Raw genomic sequence first — 11417 nt, 5'->3', positions numbered from 1 at the left:
AGGTTATAGAAGGTGGTAAATCTGGGTGCAGAGGGTGGGGTGGGGTGGGGTGGGGAATACATTTCTTTCTTTTTTTTATTTTAGCTTTAACTCTTCTAAAGGAGAGGGAAGTATCTACTTGCTAAACATTGCTGTTTCTACATAAACCAAATTCTTTTTGCTTAAACAAGAGGAAACAGTTGTATTAGTGTTTGGTTCATTCCTAGCTCCTATATTAGACCACACCACGTGCACGGGTCATTTTATCAGGCACACATAGCTTATAAAAATACTACACAACACATCAGTCCTGCAGTAAATCCTACCTGCATGAAGGTTATAACAAGTGTTATTACTCATCCCATTACATACAGGGATGGTGTGATAAACGGGGATGGCGACAGGGATGCAGTAACTGCTGGTTAAACAGTGTGTTGGAAAAAATGCTAGAAGACATGACTGATGAGAGACCACACTACCTGCACCTGAAAGAAGTTACTCAGCGCTGAGTCCACAAAAAAAGATGGGATGTGGATAGTATAGACCCAGATCTGCAGGAACTATAGTTCAATAGTGCCTGCAGAAGTCGTCGATATCATCATCTGTTCACCTTCACCTCATCCTGCAGAGAAAGTATGATGCCGTTTGTAAAGACAGATTCACAGAAATCATTTTTTAAATCCACTTTCTTTTGAGATATCAAGATAATACAGTCAAGTCTCACACAGTTTAATGAACTGAACATGACGGTAAGATTATAACAAGGCTCCTTTATTGGACTGCAGCAGTTTTAGCTTTCATCCATCACAGCCTGCAGGATGTTTAATATCAGTAAACTGAAGGATGAGTTTATTTATGGGGATTTTTTGTCAACGCTACAAACATGGTCTCTATTTCTGGCACTAAAGATGACACTAGGGCCACCCTGGCAATCATAAGTTTTCTCTGGTCAGTGTGTTAAATATGCAAGTGTTTGATTGTTCCTCCTGACATTCGAGCGACCTGACTCCCACTTTCACTTCCATGGCTTAATCCCCAAGATCTGCAGCAGTGATGATGTGAGAGAAGAGATTACATAGCCTGTTTATTTTTATGTCAACACCTCCTCACCTGTGTTCTCCGTAATGTCACACAGACTGCAGCAATGAGCCAGTTTAATTTAGAACAGAAAAAATAGATGTTTTCAGTGTTCATTGCTTCTCGGTCTGAAATGACAGAAAGAAAGAATACATCTCAGAGGAATTCTAGATTTGCTAGCAGCCTTCTGGACAATGAAGCAACTTAGAAGATTGCTGCATGTCTTCAGAAGATGGAATTGGACGACATGAACTCCTACTTCCATGTCAGAGCCACAGGGATCATGAGTTGCAGCTAGTAGTTCCTCCTTCAGTAATACGACCCACTGCCACCTCCAGGGCAACAGTGCGTGCAGACTTTTGATGCTCACACCTCACAAAGCAACAAAAATACTGCACCATTGTTACACCTCACAGCGGTTAAGTGTTACTGTTGTCTGTGCAAAGAACAGAGAAGTGAGGAGTCACAGATGAAAGTTCAAACCTCTCCAAAAACTCAGGTGAGTCACAGGGAGAGTTTACAGGTAACAAGAGGCCTGTTTCAATATTCAGGCAAAGAAAAAACAGTTAATAATGAAGGATAAATGTCTCTGGTTGTTTAATACAACATCACCAAATCATGACAAATATGTGACGCCTCATTTCCTTTTCAGTTACATTAAGTACATCAATGAGTCCAGGTATTGATATGTGCATAATGTGAAGTGACAAAACTCATTACAAACCATGAGAAAAAGACTTAAAGTAGGGTTAGTTTTATACATGATATCTTTTATGTTCCATTCAATTAGATTTATTTGATTTAAAAAAAAGCTCTATTAACGTGTCTGTTTTACGCCGCTCCACTAGAGGGCGCCAGAGTTAAAAACAAAAACAAAGCCACATGAAAAAAACACGTGTCTGAAACCGGACGACTGTTTGTGCTTCCTGTCGTAAGCCCCGCCCCCACGTTTCCATGCATTGGCGCGCTTCACCTCTGTGGCCGTGGCTCTCTGCTCCTCCCCGGGTGATGGTGGTGGAGGTGGTGGTGGTGGACTGACTGACTGACCGACTGAAGCGGGCTACGAGTGAAAACACAGCAGGCATGAGTGCGGCGGGTAACGCTCGGCCCGGTGCGGTCGCCGGTCCCGTCCAGCAAGGTCTGAAAGAAGCTCTGATCGAGACGCTGACGGCCATCCTGTCCCCGGTTCAAGAAGTGCGCGCCGCCGCGGAGGAGCAGATCAAAGTGCTGGAAGTGACAGAGGGTGAGTGGTGGGGGCCCGTTTTCTGGCTCGGAGTTAGCCGCACGCTGTTGTCACTCGTTAACGGCGTGGGCCTCTGCACGGAGCCGCAGCGTGCGGACAGCTGCCGGCGGCTGTAATCGGGGCTAATTTGTGAGGAGTAAGCTAACAGTCAGGTTAGCCGGTGAACCAGCAGCTCCCGTTAGGCCACATTTTCAGAAGTTAGTGATGACTAAGTTAGCATAAACGCTCATGTGAAGTCACAGTCCTCCTTAGAGACGCTGTGTGTTGTTTTTTACTTCCCAAACTGACAAATGGCAGCTAACAGTGTCACTATTAGCATCAAACTAGCTAGTAAGTTATATTAAGCACATGGGGGATGTGTGGACCCCGGCCTCAGAGGCGGAGTAGCACACAGGCAGGACTCAGGCTTATTCTGCTGCTTCAGTATAAACAGTGCAGTAGTGTATTTCAGTTGTGTGTGTGTGTAGCTGATGTTTTAATACAACTTTGAAGCGGAAACATTAGCTACGTCCACGAGTATCGTGCGCGTTGGAATCCAATTCAGGAGCAACAGATGGTAGACAGAAGTTTATACATGTTTAATGTAACCATATGTGGCTAAAGGTTAAGTGAGTCTAAAACAGAATCGTATAAATTTATACCGCGGTCACTATGGCAACCCTAGGATGCCTGACTGACAGCTTTTCCCGCGAAGATAAAGTCTCCCGGAGGGGGGTGGGGGGCGGCTTCTCCCGCGGATCCCGCCTAACAGGCTTCCTGCATCCTCAGCATCCTCAGCCACACACACACACAGATGGTGTTAATGTTTTATGCCTAGTTTTTCCATGTATGTATCTGAGAGAGCAAATTATGTTCAGGTTCAGTTTCGATACTGGACATTTTAAAAACCCTAAAGTGTATCAACAAAAGCCTGAATTAGGCTTCAGTGTTTTTGAAAGAACACTGTGCTGTCATAGTAGAGTTATCATTAATGACAAGGACTTTATCATTTGTCTCTGAGAACTTTCGGAAAATAGTTCTGTAGTTGATCAACTTTGTCAACACTTACTCACCTAATGGTAAAAATGGATGTTTTTGGAAATAAGCCTCTAAATCAAACTTTTATTTTGAAACTTTTATTGCACTTTTGTTCGCATGCAAACTTAGTTTTATGCCACAGAAAACTGAATTCTCCTTCCACAGATTTACAGTTTGCACTGTGACATGCTCACAGGGAATAAAATGGGTCAGATGGTAGAAATGTACCCAGCAGCTGTAACTGATGCTCCATTAGACTTTCCTTTGTCTGTCCTGCAATCCTCGTGCCGCTGGTTGAAAGGCTGATTGTGTGCCGGGTGTCTGTCGTCCGTGCGGCAGCGTCGCAACGAGCCTGACCCTTTCCGCTGGCCCCTCTCTAAGGCAGCCGCTCTGCAGGATTGTCAGCACTAACATTGTCTTCTGGCGCCTGATGTCACTCTTGGTAAAACCCAGTGAGAGACAGACAGAGCTGAGGTTGACACTGATCCTGAATTGCGTGTTTGTCGGCTCATGCCAGGTTGAAACGAGCCTGTCTCTTAGCTTTGTGTTGTGTTTTCTACCTTTTTGAATTACACCAGGCTCACAATACACGCCACAAAGATGTTTTGTTATATCTGTGCAGTGTGTCTTACTTGTGCTTCTACTAAGTTTGCTTTTGATGCAATCATGGAAAAGGAAACATGCTGACTGCAGCACTATGGTAACACCTGAATGCACCATGGTGTTTTAATGCACATTTCATCATAGACAGTCACCCCCATTTTTAAAGTATGAGCACGGTACTGTAGTGGAGATGAGGCAGGGAGGGGTTGGAAGGGCGTCATCGGCATTGTTGTGCTTAACAGCTCAACTTTTATCAGCTAGTCGCTTTGATTTTCTTTGCAGGCCAGATCGGTCCGTGGGCCAAACTGAAAGAACACTTTTCCCAGGTCTGCTCTAAGCTGTCTGATTATCATCTCTTTTACTTTTTAGAGTTTGGCGTCCACCTGGCAGAACTGACAGTTGACCCTCAGGGAGCGCTTGCCATCCGTCAGGTGAGCTGACATTTTCCCTGGTAAAACAGGTCTCCAGTTATTGATTAGAATCTGATCATCACACTCATGGCTGTGTGGCTGTTGTTTGCAGTTAGCATCAGTCATCCTGAAGCAGTATGTGGAGACTCACTGGTGTTCCCAGTCAGAGAAGTTCAGGCCTCCTGAAACCTCAGATCAGGTAAACTGTTCATCTTCTATACAGAAATATGTTATAAATCAGAAATAAGTGTACCTTTTTTGAGGCAACTGCACATTTCCTTGTTTTTAGTAGAAGTTTCATCACTCCAGAGCGTTCCTGCACATAGTTTTAATTTGACCTCTGAAGGATTGAAAAGCCAAATGTTGTCAAACTCCTGTTCTCACCCTTCAGGCTAAAGCTGCCATCAGGGAGCTGCTGCCCAGTGGTTTGCGGGAGTCGATCAGCAAAGTTCGCTCCAGTGTCGCGTACGCTGTGTCGGCCATCGCCCACTGGGACTGGCCCGAGGCGTGGCCGCAGCTCTTCACCCTTCTGATGGAGATGCTGGTCAGCGGAGATGTCAATGCTGTGCATGGGGCCATGAGGGTCCTCACAGGTATGTGCATGTAAACACACACAGGGGACATGACATAGATTCTCAGAGTGAAGCACTTTATTTTAGATTCTGATGGTGTTTGGTTATTTGCTGTGTGCAGAGTTTACTCGAGAGGTGACGGATACACAGATGCCACTGGTGGCTCCGGTCATCTTACCAGAGATGTATAAGATCTTTACCATGGCCGAGGTACAGCTACAGCCAAGTCTTATTCTGATTTAAAACCATATTACAGAATATTTGGGCACACTGTAAAGTTTCACAGTGTTAAAAAAAGTCATGATACACATCAATAGTTGTGCCACCTGCACCAAAAAGCTGTGTTTAGAGGCAGCATAGAGTCAGTTTAACTATACTTAATTTATCACCTAAACTGCTAAAAGAGGAATAAATGAGCAGTACACACACATTTTGAGAGCTGTCCTGTTTCTTTTTTTTCTTCTTCCTGATGTTTCTGAACTGCTGCAGGTTTACAGCATTCGTACCCGCTCCAGAGCAGTGGAGATCTTCACCACCTGTGCCAACCTCATCTGTGCTATTGAAGAGCTTGAAAAGGTGAGGTAAACACCGTAATCCCTGAGATGATCTCACAGTGTCTAAATGAATGACTACATTATAGCTTCAGTCTGATTCAACTGCAAAAGCCCCCGGCAGATTTAAAAATGCTAAAAAATGTAAACATCAATATTTTTTTTTCTTTCTTTTAACAAATCATTTCTGTGCTTTAGGGTGCAGCCAAAGCGTTGATCTTTCCCGTCGTGCAGCAGTTCACAGAAGCATTTGTGCAGGCTCTGCAGATGCCTGATGGACCCTCATCTGACAGCGGCCTCAAGATGGAAGTCCTCAAGGTGAGACATTGAGTGTGACCCTTTAAGAGTCTCACATGTATTTCTACTTCATCTGTGTTTCTTTCTTTCTTAACCCCGTCACAGGCAGTCACGGCGCTGGTGAAGAACTTCCCCAAACCTATGGTGTCCTCCATGCAACAGATATTACCCATTGTGTGGAACACTCTGACCGAAAGTGCAGCTTTATATCCTTCACAGTCCGAGATCTTTGATGGGATAATTTCTGCTGTTTTTGCTGAGACCCATACAAACTGAGGGATGGTTGTTGGTGTATTATTCCTTAGTCAGATGTTCACTTATGTAAGAACAGAGGTCAACTACACAGAGGAAGTGGACGACCCTGTGGACTCAGATGGTGAGCATAACTTACATCTTCTTAACGGTTTTCTTCTTACATATTTACTCTTGGTGTCACTTGAGTGTGTACTGATACTTGATTTTTGCAGGGGAGGTTTTGGGCTTTGAGAATCTGGTGTTCAGCATCTTTGAGTTTGTTCACACGCTCCTGGAGAACAACAAGTTCAAGAGCACAGTAAAGAAAGCACTGCCTGAACTCATCTACTACATCATCCTGTACATGCAGATCACAGAGGACCAGGTGAGAAATGTTAGACGTATCTATTGTGAAAAAATGTAAATCCAATGTATATTTATAGTGATTTATGTGTTTTATCAGATCAAAGTGTGGACAGCGAACCCTCAGCAGTTTGTAGAGGACGAGGATGATGACACTTTCTCCTACTCTGTCAGGATTTCTGCTCAGGACCTGCTGCTGGTAAACCAGGGTTAAAAGTTTAAGCTTTCCTAATCAACACACTTGTCAGCCTGTGGTACCTCTTGAGACCGTATAATGACTGTAACCTATGTCCTCTGCTTTCAGGCTGTTGCTGCCGAGTTCCAGAATGAGAGCGCAGCAGCGCTGGCAGCCGCTGCAACCAGACACCTCCAAGAGGCAGAGCAGGCCAAGAACACTGGCAACGAGCACTGGTGAAAAGAAACTTCACACTGACCGACCTCTGACTCTGCATCTGGATGTGAGCCAGCTAACACCTCCACATCTCCTGTTTTTCTTAATCAGGTGGAAGATCCACGAAGCCTGTATGCTGGCACTGGGTTCCGTCAAGACCATCATCACAGAGAATGTAAAGAACGGACGTATCCAGTTTGACATGCACGGTTTTCTGGCCGGTGTCGTCCTGGCTGATCTCAACCTGGCAGGTGAGTCTTTAACTCACCCACTCCAGGTGAGTTAAAGTTTTGTAGAGATCAAACAGGCATACATTTTTTTGGTAGCACCATCAATGACATTTCTTGTATATTTAACCGGAAGAAAGAAATAAACAAATTTCACCAAATTCTAATCATTTCTAATCATCTCTTTTCCCTTGTCTCCTGTTTGTATTTTCTCCCAGCGGCGTCTCCGTTCCTCCTCGGCCGTGCTCTGTGGGCAGCCAGCCGCTTCACGGCAGCCATGTCTCCTGAGCTCATCCAGCAGTTCCTCCAGGCCACCGTCAGCGGCCTTCACGACAGCCAGCCGCCGTCCGTCCGCATCTCTGCGGTCAGGGCCATCTGGGGGTAAGCTGGCTGTCTTTTTAACTGTCTGTAACCTTGTTAACAAGTATAGAATCCTTGTTTGTTGGTACAGCAGGAGCTGACAAAGGCAACTGAGTTTTATAAAAACAGCAACTGCGTTTGGCCACTAGCACTAACTGTTAGCTGACAATACACAAATGTTGTAAGGATGTTGTGTGTTTATTGACCTTTCCTGTCCACATTTTCCAGGTACTGTGACCAGCTGAAACTGTCAGAGAGCACACACGTCCTTCAGCCCTTCCTCCCAAGCATTTTGGAGGGACTGGTCCAACTAGCCGCCCAGTTCAGCTCAGAGGTGCTCACGCTCGTCATGGAAACGCTCTGCATCGTCTGCACCGTTGACGAGGCCTTTACCACCAGCGCTGAGAATAAGATCTGCCCCCTCACCATTGCTATTTTCCTGAAGTATAACAATGGTACTGATGCAGACCACACCCTGTGTTGTACTTGATCCTGGTGTTTACCATTTACTCTTTACTGCTTTAGTCACAATGTTTCCCAGAGGATGACATGTGAGAAACAGAGATTTGATCGGTCTCTTGTCTTTTCTCAGGCTCTGTTCTCCTCTCTTCTCCTCAGACCCTGTGGTGGCGTCCCTGGCTCAAGACATCTTCAAGGAGCTGGCACAGATCGAAGGCTGCCAGGGCCCCATGCAGATGCGTCTTATCCCCACGCTGGTCAGCATCATGCAGGCGCCTCCTGACAAGATCCCCTCTGGACTCTGTGCTGTAAGTATAAGGCGCAAAGGTCTTCTCCCCTCATGCATGTTGTGTTGCTTTTTTCTCCTCCACATAAGAGCTCAGACAAATTCCAGCCTAGATTATATTTACTTCCCTACTGGACTCGCCAGTGTTTACCGTGGCTAACAAATAGACTTTAAGTGAATACTTTGCTGCTCCTTCGTCCACAGACGTCCATAGACATCCTGACCACGGTTGTCCGCAACACCAAACCCCCGCTGTCTGAGATGTTGGTGTGTCAGTCTTTTCCTGTGGTGGCACAGTGCACCTTACGCACTGATGACAACACGATAATGCAGGCAAGTGATTTACTCAGCAAAGTCCATCTGAATTACTTCTTTTCTTAATAACTCCTTTCTATCTCTTTCCTCTTCTCTCCAGAATGGTGGCGAGTGTCTGCGGGCGTACGTCTCTGTCGCCCTCGAGCAGGTTGCTCAGTGGAGGGACGAGCAGGGAAACAGTGGCCTCTGGTACGTCATGCAGGTTGTCAACCAGCTCCTGGACCCCCGGACCTCCGAGTTCACTGCTGCCTTTGTGGGCAGATTGGTCTCCACTCTGATTTCTCGGGCGGGAACCGAGCTTGGGGAGCAGCTGGATCAGATCCTCAGAGCCATTCTGAGCAAGATGCAGCAAGCGGAGACTTTGAGTGTTATGCAGGTATGGAATTGATGATGTGTCACCTAGGTCCTGTTTCAGTTAATGTTTCCATCACCTGCTTTTTCTCTTCCTTTGTAGTCCCTGATCATGGTCTTCGCCCACCTGGTTCACTCTCAGCTGGAGCCTCTGCTGGAGTTTTTGTGCAGTTTGCCCGGACCGACAGGGAAACCTGCCCTGGAGTTCGTTATGACAGAATGGATGAGCAGGCAACACCTGTTCTATGGACAGTATGAGGGTAAAGTCAGGTCAGACAACTTTTCTATCAACTCTTTTATATCTCAGAGCAACAATTTCATGTCATTTCTAACCTAAAACCTGCCAGCACTATTAATTTAGACTTTCAGAGTTCAGTCTTTGTCTTAGTCAGTCCTTTTTGTTTGTTTGGGATCATTCTTAATACAGTCACTTCTCTGCTGAGGCTCATGTCTATTTATTTATTGTTGTGTTTTTTGTTTTGTTTTAATGCCTGCAGCACGGTGGCTCTCTGTAAGCTGCTGCAGCATGGGCTCAACACTGATGATAAGCGTCTCCAAGAAATTGTAGTAAAGGGAGAAGAAATCTACAACGCTGATGACGGCATCCGCACACGCTCCAAATCAGCCAAGAGTAGGACCACTGCATTGAAAATAAATCTGACCGTAGAAGTCTTTGAATGTGAAAAGGACATAAGCACATATCAATCATTATATACCAATGCATCTTTTCAACAGACCCGGAGCGGTGGACCAACATTCCTTTGCTAGTAAAGATCTTTAAATTGATCATTAATGAGCTGTCAACAGTCGTGGAGGCGAACGCCAGCAGGGCGAACGCAGCAGATTGGAGCCAAGGTGAGTACATTTGAAGAATTGAAGTGTGTGGTATTTGGCAGGTGAATCCCACTGCACATTTGTTGTACTTTGTTTTTAAATTGCTCAGTATGAACATGGCAGACAAATCTGTAACCAGCAGCTGTTTGTTTTTGGTTCAGATTCCAGTGGCATGTGGGAGGAACAGGAGGACGAAGAGGGGGAGGATGATGATGAAGATGAAGGGCTGGCAGGGCAGCTGCTTTCTGATCTAATAGCCTCTAACAAATACGGTATTGTCCACCTTGTAATCCTTCTCAGTGGCAAAGTGCTTCAGCTTTTTTTGTATCCTTTTGCATTGACTTTGTTTTTTCTCTACAGATGATGATTATTATGAGGATGATGAGGAGGATGACCCAGATGCCTTGAAAGACCCCATATATCAGATCGACCTGCAGGTACACTGTTTAAACTTCAGATGTTGATATTGATGTAGTATTGCTGCACATATTGTTCAGTCACTTTACCTTGTTTGTAGTAAGATCAGACTGGTTGCAGCTTTTGATAAGTGTACCATTTCACCACCAAGTGAAGGCCTCAAAGGCGAAGCACGCAATGTGTTCTTCCTTGTCATGACTTCATTACATGGATATTACGATATTTAACCTGTGCTGTATCCTCTGTCTCGTCATCAGGCGTATCTGACCGACTTCCTGACACAGTTTGCCCAGCAGCCATGTTACAGCATGTTCTCAGGCCACCTCAACAACGCCGAGAGACAAACCCTCCAGTCTATAGGGCTCTAGCCCTCCTCGATTTGCCGCTCCCAACAGATCATCCTCTTCTGTTTTCAGTGACCCCGACACACTCTTCTATTGCTCCATTACTTAATGCTCTCATGATGAATTTACAACATGGCAAAAGGAAAAAAGAAAAAAACTTGAAGAGAGAATGAGGTGGGAAGAGACTCATGCACTTACCATTAACTCCCATTTCTTTATTGGTGTGATGGGATGAGGACATTGTGGACCTGAGAAGGATGACAAGATGACAGACGGGTGCAGGTCTGTTCCTGAATGTCAGAGGTCTCACTGTTTCAAACTGATGAGAGGGGTTGAACAAAGATGACGAGGCTCCACGGCGAGGGACAGGCGAATCATTATTCATGAAGGGACTATTTTGCCGTGTCCTGTTTGTGACTTAGCCTATTATTTTCGTGTTTCTGTACAAACTGAGTGAAATGCATCATGGAACAACACTTCCAAGAGACTTCACACAGCTTGAAGGAAAATAAACAAACATCCTGATGTTTGAGAGGGAGAGAAGAATTGGCTGCCTTATATTCCAGACAACATCTGACTGTTTCCGACCGGAAAATGAGAAGCTCTTAGAACAGCTGTCATATCTTGGGGTACAGTGGGTATTTGGGAATTTACACTGTTGCCATGGTGATTCACAGCCTTGTCATTTCCTTGTACCCATTGAAACTTGAGATGAAAACTTTCTAAATAAAAGTCCCATATGGACATTTCCAGATCAATTTCCAGACTTCTTTGTGTGCGTGTCATTTACTTTGGAAAATATTTACTTTTTTTTTATTCATTATTACTTAAAAATGTATGTTATTGGCACTGAGTGGATATGCTCGTAGTATTGCTGCAGTCTCAACACTGCAGTTATACATTTTGGAGAAAATTAAACCTGGAAACAGATTTTAATAAAAAAAAACTTCAGGTTGTAGTGCAAAGGTCGACTTATTTTGATAAACAAATCAAAATTTCTGCTCACTGTTTGACTTGATTTAAAAACTCATAAATACATTTTTCAGAAGTGCCGTGGTTAAATCCAGACTATTCCAAGTCTTTCTTT

General features: G+C 44.8%; 1 protein-coding gene across 1 annotated transcript; it reads left to right on the top strand.

The window, feature by feature from the left end:
* The first annotated feature begins 1996 nt into the window (after positions 1 to 1996).
* On the top strand, positions 1997 to 11096 carry ipo9 (importin 9). The gene is made up of 24 exons (XM_028406968.1): positions 1997 to 2299; positions 4289 to 4350; positions 4442 to 4528; positions 4721 to 4922; positions 5023 to 5111; positions 5391 to 5477; positions 5651 to 5770; positions 5855 to 5955; positions 6067 to 6125; positions 6217 to 6368; positions 6447 to 6545; positions 6651 to 6757; positions 6849 to 6988; positions 7183 to 7345; positions 7553 to 7779; positions 7943 to 8091; positions 8274 to 8402; positions 8485 to 8760; positions 8839 to 9005; positions 9233 to 9366; positions 9471 to 9590; positions 9731 to 9841; positions 9930 to 10006; positions 10244 to 11096. Exons 1-24 carry the CDS (start codon positions 2140 to 2142, stop codon positions 10352 to 10354), a joined length of 3129 nt encoding a protein of 1042 aa, XP_028262769.1. The 5' UTR covers positions 1997 to 2139; the 3' UTR covers positions 10355 to 11096.
* The last annotated feature ends 321 nt before the right edge of the window (positions 11097 to 11417 follow it).

Source organism: Parambassis ranga, chromosome 5 (genome assembly GCF_900634625.1).
Source record: "Parambassis ranga chromosome 5, fParRan2.1, whole genome shotgun sequence".
Taxonomy (NCBI): domain Eukaryota; kingdom Metazoa; phylum Chordata; class Actinopteri; family Ambassidae; genus Parambassis; species Parambassis ranga.
The sequence above is the reverse complement of the archived record's forward strand: the minus strand, read 5'-3'. Positions and strand labels throughout refer to the sequence as shown.

Excerpts from the sequence above, each read along its gene's own strand:
- ipo9 (XM_028406968.1), top strand. The coding sequence starts at position 2,140 with ATGAGTGCGGCGGGTAACGCTCGGCCCGGTGCGGTCGCCGGTCCCGTC. Across the intron at positions 6,369-6,446 it reads TGCAGATCACAGAGGACCAG|ATCAAAGTGTGGACAGCGAA; the intron begins GTGAGAAATGTT and ends GTGTTTTATCAG. Across the intron at positions 6,758-6,848 it reads AACACTGGCAACGAGCACTG|GTGGAAGATCCACGAAGCCT; the intron begins GTGAAAAGAAAC and ends TTTCTTAATCAG.